At 39.7% G+C, this 15,524-nt stretch overlaps 2 protein-coding genes across 7 annotated transcripts in view; one reads left to right on the forward strand and one right to left on the reverse strand.

The window, feature by feature from the left end:
- Nf1 (neurofibromin 1) overlaps positions 1–15,524 on the forward strand; it is a 281,308-nt gene that overhangs the window by 180,234 nt on the left and 85,550 nt on the right. The window lies entirely within an intron of this gene.
- On the reverse strand, positions 11,288–13,777 carry Omg (oligodendrocyte myelin glycoprotein). Its single transcript, XM_004664586.3, has 2 exons — positions 13,625–13,777; positions 11,288–12,794 (listed from the first exon to the last, which is right to left on the reverse strand). The coding sequence occupies exons 1-2, from the start codon at positions 13,625–13,627 to the stop codon at positions 11,466–11,468; spliced, it is 1,332 nt and encodes a 443-aa protein (XP_004664643.1). The 5' UTR covers positions 13,628–13,777; the 3' UTR covers positions 11,288–11,465.

Genomic DNA, 15,524 nt, shown 5'->3' on the forward strand with positions numbered 1-15,524 from the left:
GGGTTTCTCACTGAGCCTGGGTCTCACTGACTTGGCTCTATTAGATAGTTGAAAAGTCACAGGGATCCTCCTGACTCTGCCTCTCTAGTTCTCTAATACTAGGATTGCAGGCATGTGCTACCACACTTTTTATGTGGGTGCTGGGGATCCAACCCTGGTCCTCATGCTTGTCCAGCAAGTACTTTACCAACTGAGCCATTTCCTAGACCTATAACAACTTACTGTTAAACTCTTTCTGCCAAACTACAACATGTGTGAAATACATTTAGAATTACTTTTAAATATATTTTTAATTTATTTATTTGAGAGAGAGAAACAGGAAGACAGTTGGCCTCTAGCCAGTGCAAACTATAGATGCATGTGCCACCTTGTACATCTGGCTTTATGCGGGTACTTGGGAATCAAACCTGGTCCTTTGGCTTTGTCTGCAAGTGACTTAATAATCACTAAGCCATCTCTCCAACCCACATTTAGAGGGGTTTTGTTTTTTTTTTGTTGTTGTTGTTTTTGTTTTTCAAGATAGGGTCTCACGCTTGCTCAGGTTGGGCTGGAATTCACTATGGAGTCTCAGGGTGGCTTTGAACTCAAAGCAATCCTCCTACCTCTGCCTCCCAAGTGCTTGGATTAAAGGTGTGCACCACCATGTCCAGCTAGAATTATTTTAATAAGATTAACAACCAAGTTGTTCTGTTATTTTTATTGTGTGTGCATATGTATATGTAATTTCTGTACTTTGAACTTGTTAATAACTTTAATAAATTGGTCTTCTAGGTGATGGTAGTGAGTATGTTTAGCCCATATTTTTTACCTTGTTAAATATGTTTAATGGCCTGGTAACTGTCGAATTAAAATGGCATTTCTTAAAAGTTGCATTTTTTTTTTCTTTTTTTGGCGGGGGAAGGGTTTCCGAAGTAGGGTCTGTGTAGCTCAGGCTGACCAGAAATTCATTGCGTATGCTCAGGGTGGCCTCAAACTCACAGCAACCCTCCTACTTCTGCCTCCCAAGTGCTAGTATTAAAGGCATGTGCCACCATGCCTGGCCCAAAAGTTGTATTTCTTTCTTTCTTTTTTTTTTTTTAAATTTTGTTTTTCAAGGTAGGGTTTCACACTGTAGCCCAGGCTGACCTGGAACTCACTATGTAGTGTCATGTCAGGATGGCCTCAAATTCACAGAGAACCTCTGCCTCCAGAGTGCTGGGATTAAAGGCGTGCCCCACCGTGCCTGGCCAAAAGTTGCATTTCTTAAAGACCTCACTTAGCACTGTAGCTTTCAGTGTGTGAAACAAATGAGCCTGCTTAGCACACTATTTACACACTTTAGGTGACATTTGTTTTCATTCCCCAGACTGACTTCATTTGAGCAACTTTCTACATACTAAATTGTTCACAAGTTACCAAAGTTAATAGTAGTTAATAATGACCAGGAATTGGTTCAAACATTACTCCATGTTGCCCAGGACTAATTTCTTATGAGACAAATAATACCTTAGCCAAATTCTCCTTTATCCTTTTGCTTGTTTGTTTCTCAATTTCTTTAGGTATGGTCTTGCTCTAGCCCAGGCTGACCTGAAATTCACGATATAGTCTCAGGGTGGCCTTGAACTCATGACAATCCTCTACCTCTGTCTCCCAAGTTCTGGGATTAAAGGTATGTACCTCCATGCCCGGCTCATCTTTTTTTTGATACGTTTTAGATGGGTGGTCTTGCAGCCTTCCAAGAAGCTGATATAGAGATGTGTTACCATACTCATTCTTAGCTCTTTTTGACTCCCTCTTAGGATTTTGATTTGATCTAAATGGAAGAAATTTAGACTCTAGACTCAGACTTGGTTTGTCATAAGTAGGTCATGGTTAGCATACTAGTCACATCTTTGATCTGTGTTTATTCTTTTTAGTTAGAAAATCAAATAAAGATGTTCATAAGAGGAACTGGAGAAATGGCTCAGCAGTTAAGGTGCTTGCCTATAAAGCCTAACAACCAGGTTTGGTTCTCCAGTACCCATGCAAAAAGTAGTGCATGCATCTGGAATTCATTTGCAGAAGCTTGAGGCCCTGGCACACCCATTCTTTATTCCCACCCTCCACCTCCCCTTACAAATAAATAATTTTTAAATGCATATTTATTTATTTATTTATTTATTTATTTATTTATTTATTTATTTATTGACAGCTTCTATATTTACAGACAACAAACCATAGTATTTCTCTCCCCTCCCCCACTTTCCCCTTCATAACTCTGCTCTCTGTCATATCCTCTCCCTCTCTCCAGTAGTCTCTCTTTTAATTTGATGTCGTCATCGTTTTCTCCTATTATGAGGGTCTTGTGTAGGTATTGCTAGGCACTGCGAGGTCTTGGATATCAAGGCCAAATTCTGTCTGGACAGTTGTATGTAAGGAGTGGTAACTTTCCTTTGGGCTCCTACATTCTTTCCATCACCTATTCCGCCAGGTACCCTGAGCCTCGGAGGATGTGAGATGTTTCAATGCTGGACACTACTCTGTCCCTTCTTCTCAGCACTATGTTGTCTTTTGGGTCATCCCATGGTCATCACCATCTGAAAACAGAAGCTTCTCTAACCAGAAGTGAGTGTAGCATTAATATATGAGTATGAACATTAAGTGTAGTGCTTTCAGGGCAACTTGGTGAGAGTAATATATGCATTTATCCAGACAAGAGCAGGCTTTATACCCCTAAGGCTCATAACCTCCCCTGCCATAGGCTTTTGATTAGGTTTTCAGTACCAGGCATGTATTCCCTCCCATAGATTGGGCCTTCAGTCCAATTAGAGAGCAGTTGGTTTCTTCCAGCTGCTCCCTCAGAGCAAACATGCCACTATTGCACTCATTCGGTCATTTGGCTTGTCTGGCCAAACTTGAGGTTTCCAGTGTCCACTGTTTTCACTGCTGATGACTCCTGTCTCTCATAAGACTGCATACAGTACAGCTTTTTCCACCTTTCAGTTAGCTGAGCTACAGGGAGAAGGTTTTCTGCTCAGCATCAGCTTGATTTCTCAGTGACTGGGCTGCTCAGGCATGTGAAGTCTTCAGCAATAGGATCTTACCATCTCTTTCTCACAGGAACCAAGGGCCTTGGCAATAGCCTATGTTTTGGAGGCACAACTGGAAGGTATCCCATCCCTGGCACTGAAAATTTTCTAGTAACAATCTGTGGTATCTGGATGTGCCACATTATTCAAGAAAGTAGATTTTCATATGTCTTATTCAGAATATCTTGAACTTTGATTGTTTTAAAAATTCTTGCACTCGGTAAGCAGAGGTAGGAAGATTGCCATGAGTTTGAGGCCAGTCTGAGACTACATATCCAGGTCAGCCTGGGCTAGAGTGAGACCCTGCCTCAAAGAAAAAGAAAAAGGGCCAGAGAGATGGCTTAGTGGTTAAGCACTTGCCTGTGAAGCCTAAGGACCCTGGTTCAAGGCTTGATTCCCCGGGACCCATGTAAGCCAGATGCATAAGGTGATGCAGGAATCTGGAGTTCGTTTTCAGTGGCTGGAGGCCCTGGTGCATCCATTCCCTCCCTCCCTCCCTCCCTCCCTCTCTCTGTCTGTCACTCTCAAATAAATAAATAAAAATTAAAAACAAATTAAAAAATAATAAAAATAAAAATTTTAGGCCGGGCATGGTGGCACATGCCTTTAATCCTAGCACTCAGGAGGCAGAGGTAAGAGGGTTGTTGTGAGTTCAAGGCCACCCCGAGACTACATAGCGAATTTCAGGACACCCTGAGCTAGAGTGAGACTGTACCTCAAAAAACAAAAATTAAATTAAATTAAAAATTTTAAATGATGTTCATAAGCCAAAGTAACATCTAAACTAAAGTAACAATGAGCAAATAAGGTTGCCTAGGTAAGAAGAGAGAAAGTGGTGAATTGAGTTTTTTAGTTTGTGGTGCAGATGTGAGGTAGACATTTTAAGGTGATACGAAAAGGGAAACAAGTATAAACTGTACCCATATTCTGAGGTTGGAGAAATTATTGCAAGTTCAAGTTGTGGTTACTAATGCTGCTTGAAGGAACAATCTTGCCCACAGTTCACCATGCAGACTAAATTAAGCTAATACAATGCATGTGGGCCTGGAAGGATTTGGGTGGGCATCTCTGTGACCTTTAACCTGGGTGGTAACCTGCAGTTCTGTTTAGTCACTTGTCTCTTCACACCTTAACTGGTCTCTTATTTTTCTATTCGACCCAGGTCCCTTGAGTAGGTGGTAGTCTAGCAGTTCTTTTCCTAATTGACTTGCATTTTTAAAAAATTTTTTTTGTTCATTTTAATTTATTTATTTGAGAATGACAGAGACAGAAGGAGGCAGAGAGAGAGAGAAAGAATGAGAATGGGCGCGCCAGGGCCTCCAGCCACTGCAAACGAACTCCAGACGCATGCACCCCCTTGTGCATCTGGCTAACATGGGTCCTGGAGAATCGAGCCTTGAACCAGGGTCCTTAGGCTTCACAGGCAAGTGCTTAACTGCTAAGCCATCTCTCCAGCCCTTGACTTGCATTTTTGAAGAACAAGGCAGGGAATAAGACATGCTTGTTATGCAATGTTTGCAGTTTGCTGTAGATTTTTTCTAGTCTGTATTTATACAAAATTGCATAGCCCATGTGTTTATATTTTGCACATTTTACATATTTTACTAATATGTGTGCTTTCCACATTTCAAATCTTTTAACTATTTTTATTTGAAAGAGAGAAAGGTGTGTGTGTGTGTGTGTGTGTGTGTGTGTGTGTGTGTGTGTGTGTGTGTAGAGAGAGAGAGAGAATGAGAGTGAGAATGGGAATGGGAATGGGCACGCCAAGGCTTTCAGCAAATGCACTCCAAACACATATACCACCTTGTGCATCTGGCTTATGTGGGTCCTGGGTAATACAACCTCGGTCCTTTGGCTTCGCAGGCAAGTGCCTTAACTGCTAAGCCATCTCTCCTGCCCTCCACATTTCAAACCTTTAAAAACTTCTTCACAAATATTACTGGCCATGGAGTATTTTGGTCAGTGGGTCATCATTTAATCAGCTCTGAACGGTAGATATGTAGCATTGTTCATTTTTCTTGCTGCTAGAAAGAAGGCTGTGATTTACCAAACTTTACTAGAGTAAAGATGAAAATATTTTAGGACTTGAATTGATGCATACACACACACACACACACACACACACACACATTGAGGATTAAGTGCCTTTTGTGTGCTGAGCAATTACCACACTTTCCTCTATACTGCAACTCATCCTCTTCCTTTCTACTTCTATGCCACTACCATTCTATCTTATGATATATTTTTTTATCTCAAGAAAGTCTAAGATATGACTGCCACTTCTTTTTCTATTCTTGCCTATCTATTTCTCCAAATGAGGTCATATTTCAAAAATATTCTCATTGTAGTGCTTGTTAGAGTTGGCTTAATCCATAAATTATATTGTCAGTATTTACAATTTGACAAGGTGTGTCTCCTATACTTTGCCTTGGATATGTTCCAAATGACAACTAAGTCTTGTTAAGTAAAAATCATGAATGAGGTCTGGGGAGGTAACTAATTGGTTAAAGAGCTTGCTTACCAAGCTGTCTGGCCCAGGTTTGATTCTCCATTACCCACGTAAAGCTAGATGCACAAAATGGCAAATGGGTCTGGAGTTTGTAGTGACCTGGTGCATCCATGCTTCCTCTCCTCACAAATAATTAAATATTTTTTTAAAATAACACATGAATGAATTGGAGAGACCTTAACTTATCACTTTTTTCAAGTCTTGATTTATATCTGTCACTAATGTTTTCCAACTTTCCCCATTTGGGTCCCACAAATTTTGTGTGAATGTTATTACTTGGCATCACATGTTTTTTTTTTTCTGTAATATTCTAATTTTCTTTTACCCATATATGAAAATATGATTAATATTTCCATAGTTGGTTTGTTATTAAAGTTATGCCTTAAAAGTGTTCCCAAGAAATCTTTTGGACAATTATTTCATGTGTTTATAAATAAAGAATTGTCAGGAGGAATTGTATGCTTGTGTGTGCAGATGCGGTTGGAAGCCAGAAGAGGATTTGGTGTGCTCCTTTATCACTTTTAATTATTTCCCTGAGATAGTCTCTCATGGAATTAGTTTTCAATTGGACTGACTGAGCAGCAAACCCCAGCAGTCCTCCCGCCTCTGCACTGGGGTTACAGGCATGCCCAGCCATGCTCACCTTTCTTAGATGGGTGCCTGGACTTGAGCTCAGGTCTTCATGTTTTCACAGCAAGCAAACTACTGAGCCATTTTGTCAACCCCATGTTTTCCTTATAATGCGTGTTCTCTCCCTCTCTCCCCCACCCCTCTGGTGTCTGTGAGTGGTGTTGGCATTTGTGTGTGCAGATGTTCATGTCTTTGTACACATGGATAGAAGGCAGAAGAGGCCATCAGGTATCATCTTCCATTGCTCTTCTACCTTCCTTGAGACAGTCTCTCATGGAATCTGAAGCTTACCATTTTTCCATGAGACTGACTGACTGACCAGGGAACCATAGTGGTCCTCCTGTCTCCTCTCCTCTCAGCTAGGATTACAGGTGTATGTGTCCACGCCTGGCTTTTTTTTTTTAAGGCAAGCCCAACATACTGCCTACATACACACACGCGCACACACATACATAAATACAAACAAACGAGAATCGGCATGCCAGGCTTCTAGCCACTGCAATTGAACTCCAGACGTATGTGCCACTTTGTGCACATGTGCAACCTTGCACCGTGCCTCTGGCTGAAGTAGGACCTGGAGAGTCAAAAGTGAGTCCTTAGGCTTCACAGGGAAATGCCTTAACCATTAAGCCATCCCTTCAGCCCAACACCTGACTTTTTAACATGAATGCAGTGGATCAAATTTAAGACCTCAAGATTGCACAGCAAGTGCTCTTACCCACTGAGCCACCTTGCCAGCCCTGTAGTTATAGCTGTTACTTCTGGGTTTTGTTCTGGTTATTTAAAACAATTGGCCATCATAGGCATCGGTATGCAGCTGAGATTTGCAATTATTTGTCCTCTTTAAGAGATCTCGTGATGCTGTAATCTTAATGCCAGTTATACCATATTGACTATCTCTGTAGCAAGGTCCACCTAACTAATTGCAAAAATGTTCCCCCCTCTATTTAAAAGTGAGAGCAACTGAACAGAAACCTTATTTTTCAACAGCATGATATTAGCTGGTGGGCATCATTGCATATATAATTCTTAGTATATATTTTGTAAGGAATAGTCTCAAAAGATTTTAGGTTGATTCTCTTCTGACTTTTTTGGTATCCATTGAAAGAATTTACTGTTGCTTCATAGCAACATTGTAGAAGATAATTTCCTAGCACATATGGAGGCTAGGGAGATGGCTGAACAGTTTAAGGCACTTGCTTGCAGAGCCTGATGACCTGGTTTCATTTTCCCAGTACCCAGATGCATAAAGTGGTACATGCATCTGACATTAGTTTATAATTTTTTTTTTATTTTTTGAGGTAGGGTCTCACTCTAGCCCACGCTGACCTGGAATTGACTATGGAGTCTCAGGGTGGCCTTGAACTCACCGCGATCCTCCTACCTCCACCTCCCGAGTGCTGGGATTAAAGGCATGCGCCACCACACCCGGCTTAGTTTATAATTTTAAAGAGGTCCTGGTGCACCTATATTCATTCATTCATTTCTCTCTCTCTGCTCTCAAATAAATAATTTGTTTATTTTTTGTTTATTTTTACTTATTTATTTGAGAACAATAGGCAGAGAGAAAAAGGCAGATAGAGAGATAGAATGGGTGTGCCAGGGCCTCCAGCCACTGCAAACGAACTCCCCAGATGCGTGCACCCCCTTGTGCATCTGGCTAATGTGGGTCCTGGGGAATCGAGCCTTGAACCGGGGTCCTTAGGCTTCATGGGCAAGCACTTAACCATTAAGCTATCTCTCCAGCTCTCAAATAAATAATTTTTAATAGCATATATGGTTAGGTCAAGACACTAAGGAGGCTTTATGTAAATTATGTCATTTAATCCTCAGGAGGAAAAATCTGTTCCGTTAACCCATTTTATTACAAAAGGAAAATGCATTGGAGGAATAATTTGTTGGTTGTATAGCTGGGAAGTAGCAGAAGCATGTTATACAATAGAACCAGGCCTCAGGGATATGTGTATGTATATGTTATAGTCTTTAACTTATGGTAGATTTATATATCAGTAAAATTCTTTGTAGGCTCATGATGTCATAAATTGAAAACGCATTCAAGCAGAGTGTGGTAATGCACACCTTTAATCCCACCACTTGGAAGGCAGTGATAGGAGGATCACTATTAGTTCATAGCCAGCCTGACACTACATAGTGAATTCCAGGTCAGCCTGGTTAGAGTGAGACCCTACCTCAAGGAAATAAGAAAGAAAAATTGGGGCTGGAGAGATGGCTTAGTTATTAGGGCATTTGCCTGCAAACCAGAGGACCCAGGTTCTTCCCCAGGACCCATGTAAGCCAGATGCACAAGGTGGCATGTGTCTGGAGTTCGTTTGCAGTAGCTGAAGGCCCTAGCACAGCCATATTCATATTCTCTGTCTCTCCCTGCCCTCAAATAAATAAAATTAAATTTAAAAAGAAAAATGCATTTAATATGCCTAACATATATCATAGTTTAGCCTATCATAAATATATTTAAATTGCTTTATAACTAGCCAGATCATCTAATACAAAGCATATTTTATGAGGGTTTTTTTAAATAAATATTTTTATTTATTTGAGAGAAATAGAGAGAATGAGCATGCCAGGGTCTGTAGCCACTGTGCACTACTCCAGATGCGTGCGCCAGTGGATCTGGCTTACGTGGGTCCTGGGGAATTGACCCTGGGTCCTTTGTCTTTGCAGATGTGCACCTTAACTGTTAAGCCATCTCCTAGCACTATAATAAGGTTTTGATTATATCCTAATTTATAGATGCCACACTAATGTGAAGAGTACAATAGTTGTATGTGTGTCTTTTACATCAGAAAGTTTTTAAAGTCATGAGTTAAACCATCAGTCACCATATATGTTGAAATATACCTACATATATAATTTCAGCTTTTGAGAATTAGTGGTGTGATACAGTAATTTTGGGAATAATAAGTCCTGTTTCGTTAATAATGAGAAGAAAATCTCTTTAGAGCAAAGTATCATCCAATCAAGGCCAAATAATACTTTCTCATAAGGACACACAGTCTGAATAGTTGGCAAATGTTACATTTACAGCTTTTACTGAACTGTCTTCCCTGCATTTTGTAGACATGTCAGTAGGAATAATATGATCAGTATGTTTTGCTAATGTTACAGACCACAGTTTTATTTTGTTACCTGTCCCCCACCCTTGGTATCTAAGATTGCAATGAATTCTTGGCATGCTCAAAGTACAAGGAACCTGCTTCCTGTGGAACTTAGTGTGTCTGCCTTTGGTTTTTTATTTTTATTTTTTTGAGTATTTTTATTTGTTTGAGACACAGACTCAGAGAAAGAGAGTATGGGAACACGAGGGCCTCCTGCCACTATAAGTGAATTCTAGGTTCATGTGCCCCCTTTGTGCATCTGGCTTTATGCGGTTACTAGTGAATTGAACCCTGGTCATCAGGCTTTGCAAGCATCGCCTTTAAAAATTAGCCATTTTTCCAGCCTCATCTGTTTTTTAAACACAACACAAGATATGGTAGAGTAGGCACTACCTAGACACAGCCTCTCTCAGGGATAGTGAAGGTATGGATCAGTTTGGAAGGGAGAAGGGACAGCATGCCCACTGGGGAAGGAATTATATTTAAAAAATCACTTTAGGGGACTTTTCCCCTTTTCTTTATGGTGAGATTACCTACTCAAGTAAGCCAGTTAGGTTTATAGGGGCAGAAAAATATTCAAGAGCTATGGTACTAGACAGCATAAAGATGTTTTATGAGGCATAACTTTTTTGTTTGTTTGTTTTGTTTTTCAAGGTAGGGTCTTGCTCTAGCCCAGGCTGACCTGACCTGGAATTCACTATGTAGTCTCAGGGCGGCCTAATTAAAGGTGCCTGGCAACTTGTTTTTTTCTATAAGCTTTGGCCTTAAAAAATTAAATGTTCAGCAGAATGTTACCACTTTCTTTTCTGAATAGAAATCTTTGAAGCCAGGAAAGACGACTATCAGGATTTTAAAACTTTGCTAGAACAAAGCATAACAACTTCTGTACTCTGTCCTCAAACCTTGGAATGCTAGAAATTAGATTCTTCCTTAAGTCTCTCAGAACAGGCACTTCATTGAAAGCTGGCTCACTCCAGATGCACTGTCTTATACTTTATTCTAGCTTTGCTTCAGAACTCTATTGATGAGTCTTGGCTGTTTGTTACTAATTCATGAGGTGGAAGTGCTTTTGTATTTGTAGAACATCTCAATAGTTTCTTCTAGTTGGATCCCAGTGCTATTTGGAATGTCAGATCTGAGCACTGCTCAGCCCTAAGCTATAGTTGGGTCATTACCTGGCTGTAGCACCAAAGGGACGCCTCCTGCTCCCTCCTCTCTCCTTCCCCTGACCCTCAGAATGGGTCACATTGGTAGACCCCATGATATCCATAAGCTAATCTTATTTTAATTTTGGAAACTTTTGGTTTACAAAAGATACATTTCTCTATCTTACATTAGTAGGATTTTAACTCTGGTAATACTTGTTTTTCATTACTGAATTCCTATTAAGTATGCATAGAACTACTCTTTAACAAGTCCTTAAACTAAGGTTTTTTTATATTTTGTTTCAGTACTTTTCTTAAATGCAAAAACAAAGTTAAAATTTCCTTATTAAAATGCTAAACCTAGTGTCCTGTAGCCTTTTAGAGAGCTTTTGTCCATTATATAACCTGTCAGGTAGCCAAGAGTTCCTCAGAAGCAGGACATCACTTAGATTTAAAACAATTATGGCTTGTGTGTAACATAATGATGTGACATAGCTATTCGTGGGACAGCAGCCTCAGTTTTACTTTAGTGACAAAAAACCTTGGATAGCACCAAATTTCATTCACCTAAAAGATTTGACTGAGACTTCTAGAACAGAAATGGTTAGTTTGTTGTGATTCTACTGGGTAGATTAGTTGGATATGACTAGAAAGCCAAATGACACAGTTATGAGCATAGACCTTTTATTTTTTCCCAGATGGTTGACAATGTAAACATACATAAAATGCATATTAAAGTTTAAATGCTTTTTATAGTTTTTGCAATAAATTGAAGCCTTAAAAAGAAAACATTTCATTTAAAAAAAAGTCATTAGTTTTACTAAAGACAGTAAAATAGCAGCAAGTACCAAGACATTGTGCACTTCTTTTAATTAAGACAAGTTACTTCATTTACATCAGTCAGAAATGTAAGACTGGCTTTCTTGAATGCTTAATATAGCTTGAATCACTGGTTAGATAGGGGCGTATTTTCCCAACTGTACATCAGGGGAGGTTTAATTTCAGGCAGTGCAGACCCTCAGACAGCCAGCATGGCCACAGCATTGAGCATTAAGAGCAGTGAAGCATTTACTTTCCAAGCACTTGCCACAGAAGGTAACTGAGTCTTTACATTTGCAGTGGTTTCTTCCCTCCGTAAATTGAGGGTTGTGCTTTGCTGAGGCATTTCAGAGAAATTATTTGGCATGCCACTAGTGATACTTAGGGTCATGGGGGTTGGGGGTGATTTTGTTGGACTAGTGAGGCTTGTGTTTGTAACCATTCCGTCCTGTAGGTGAATAGTCAGAGTTGCAGCTGCTGCTTCATGTGAATTGGTCATTTCTGTGGATGTATCTTCTGGATGGGGCATCAGAGTCTTGTCAGTGCTAGCAAAGGTAGTGTCTTTGCTTAGTGTGACTCCAAATGTTGTTTCTTTTGTTCGATATTGTTTGGGTATTTTGGTCACTTTGGGTTGAGTTACCATACTCAGAGAGTTAATGGTGTCCACTGTCTGCATCCCACTTCCAGTGAACAAGCTTGAGGTAAATCCAGGAGGTGTGGGATAAATGTTATGTTCCTTCAATGATGATACTAGGTTAGAGCAAGGAGTCCCTATCACGTGGGCTTTTGTTTTCATCATCCACTTCAATAAGTAAGTAATGTTTTGTTTATGGTCACATGACCACCTGTTATTGTGAAGAGTTATCTCCTGCAATTGCAAGAGTTGATCAAAAGATTGATCTGGAATGAATGTGAACTTATTGTTGTGTAGGTAAAGATGTGTGAGATTTGTCAGGTTTATTAATGTTCCTGGAAGGATTTGTGTTAAGGAATTATTGGATAGGTCCACGATACGTAGTTTGGAGGGCATGTTGGTTGGAACTGTCCAAAGTTTGTTACTGCTGAGGTTGAGAACCTCAAGGCTTCTTAGGGTATTTTTAATGAGGACAACTTTTTCCAGCATATTCTTAGAAACATCCAGGTATTTAAGGTTCCACTGATAAGCAGTATCAGATTTGTCAAGAAGTTTAATGTTGTTGTTAGCAGCAGACATGTTCCAAAGAGACCGAGGTAACTGAGCAGGCAGGCTTTCAAGCCTGTTGTTTGAAATGTCCAGAGTCCTCAGATTGGTATATCGGGTTAACTGGTTATGCAGATCAGTAAAGTGGTTATAAGACAGATTTAAATATATAATGTTCTCTTGCAGTCCAGATGGTAACGTAGTCAAGTTTCTGCCTGAACAGTCCACATGCCTGTGCCTCTCTGTGCATAAACATTGGAGAGGACAAATGCATAAAATACCAGGTGTGAGAAATAGAAGGATGAACAGGCAGGGAGACATTTTCAATATCTGATATTCCATCAAAGCCTGAAAACAAACAAGATACATCCTTCTTTTAATATGCAAATACAATTTAGGCATCTGCATGGGTCAGTTAGCATTAGGCAAAATTTTCAATAAACCTCCTTGTTGTTGAGTCCTTTTATAATTGTTCCAGTGAGTAAACTAACAAAGCTTCCCTTCATTTATAGTCCAACTGCCTAATCCTTCAATTGGGGCTATGTGGTAGAGAGAGAGAGGGGGGGAGCGAGAGACTGACTCTCTACCCCCATTCTCACCTACATTCTCTCCTTTTATTTCCTCCCTTCACCATAATCTTCCTTATATATATTATCAGAGCCTTAATATAAAATGGCATTCTCTGAACATAAGGAGTTGCAGTGTTAACCTTTTACTGTTTTTGATAATATGCTTTCTTACTCAGATAGGGGAAAAATGGCTGTCGTATCTGTTTTTCCTAAATGTCTGCAGTATTATAAGACTCAATGTGTGTGTAGGATGAGATTTTATTTAGACATTAAAACAATTCTTTGAAATTTTATCTTGTTAAAAGATAAATATATCCTTGTAAAGACATTGGAAAATACAGGCCACAACATATCTTTAAACCTCACATTTTGTAAAGTGTGTTTTTCTGTATATTTTGGTACCGATTCTCAAGGAAAAACACTATGTATATTTATAAAGTGAGTAGATAGTTAAAACCCTCAACTATTACTGCAGCAATTTTTGGTGCATGCACTTTCTATTGAATATATCCATATATATATTCAGTCTTCTTGCTGACTTCTTTTAAAAAAGAGAAAATGGAGGGGGGATCCAAAATCAGTCTTTTACCAATTTAAATAGCAGCTTACCATAGTGTCGTCTTCAACATCAGTGTCTCATTTTCTCCGGGAAACTTGAAGCTTAAAGGTCGTCTTGTTGTGGAGAGTCGGGAGAGCTTCTGGCTGTGGCTGAGCTTGCTGCTCAGCTGCATTGTGTTGCTGTGAGCGGAGCTCTGCAACCACCTGATCAGCACCACATAGAGGACTGCAGAGCTGTCATTGGTGCTGACTCAAATTTATTGCAAGAGGTGCACACGCAACAAAATGGACATTTTTCTTTAACTTAAAGGCTTGACAGTGCCTATATATCTCGGATTTTTTTAGCTGATGGAATACTTACTGCAAATTAAGGCTACTCTTGGCTTCTTCCTGTGTTTTTCTGAGCTCAGGTTCTACATTTAGCATTTTCCTCACTAAGATTCTGTTATTGTTTTAAATGCCTCTACATTCTTTTTTATATGTTGGGAAAATGTTGAAAATGGATTTACCTTTCCTCATGGCTGGGTTTCTAGAATACTAATTTAACTACTTTTGATTCCTGAATTTTCATGCTCTTTTTAAAATGGTACAATTGTCATGTCACCTTTTTAAATGGCCTAATACAGTCTTTAATTTTCATGTCTTCCCACACCATAGTGATTATTATTATTAATTAGCTTTTTAAACTTCTCAACTATTTATGTGTTTCATCTTCCTTTAGTTGTTACAGGAATACTTCAATATGATTTTTTTGTCTTTATCTTCATTTGAAAATTAATTTATTTGCAAGCAAGGAGAGATAGAATGGGCATTTCAAGGCCTCTTGCCACTGCAAATGCATCCACTACTTTGAGCATCTGGCTTTATGTGAGGACTAGGGAATTAAACCCAGACCATCAGGCTTTGCAGGCACACACTTTAAAAAAATTGTTAAAAACAATTATTGATTGATTGACTTGCAAGGAGAGAGAGAGAGAGAGAGAGAAAAGAGACACACGGGGGGGGGGGCAGACTTTTTTTGTATTTTATTTATGTATGAGAAAGACACAGATAGAGAGAATGGGCCCATCAGGGCCTCCAGGCCCTGTACATGAATTCCAGACACATGTGCCACCTTGTATATAGTGGATACTGGGGAATCAAACCTGGGTCCTTAAACTTGACAGGCAAACACCTTAACCACTACACCATGTCTTGCACCCCTTGTCTTTATCTTCCTGATAGAGAGGATTATTTAACGAAATGAACCAGTAGCCTTTTTTTTTAAATTTTTATTTATTTATTTGAGAGTGACAGACACAGAGAGAAAGACAGATAGAGGGAGAGGGAGAGAATGGGCGCGCCAGGGCTTCCAGCCTCTGCAAAGGAACTCCAGACGTGCGCGCCCCTTTGTGCATCTGGCTAACATGGGACCTGGGGAACCGAGCCTCGAACCAGGGTCCTTAGGCTTCACAGGCAAGCGCTTAACCGCTAAGCCATCTCTCCAGCCCCAGTAGCCTTTTTTTAAGTGCTAGAATCAAACTCAGGGTATGCTACATTGGAAATAAGTACCCTAGTCTTGTAGATCATTTCCTGTAGAAAAATAAATGTTTTCTACTTGATGTATTTGGGATTCAATGTTTTTTCTCTTCATAAAACAATGTAAGTGGGAAATGGATATGACTATTGTTTTCTCCAGAGATACTTTAGTACTATAGGAAGGACTACTTACTTGATTTTGTGTTTTAGAGATATCAGAAATAAAATTGAGTGTGGTATGCCTGTAATCACAGCAACTAGGAATTGGAGGAATAAGGATTAGGAGTTAGAGGTTAGCCTGGGTTACATGAGACCCTGTCTCAAAAAAAAAAAAAAAAAAAGTCAAAACAAGGGTCTGGGGTGCGTAGCTCATTAGACAAGAGTATTACCAACCGGTGATACATAGTGAATTCAAGACCATCCTGGGCTACCT

This window comes from Jaculus jaculus, chromosome 9 (genome assembly GCF_020740685.1).
Source record: "Jaculus jaculus isolate mJacJac1 chromosome 9, mJacJac1.mat.Y.cur, whole genome shotgun sequence".
Taxonomy (NCBI): Eukaryota; Metazoa; Chordata; class Mammalia; order Rodentia; family Dipodidae; genus Jaculus; species Jaculus jaculus.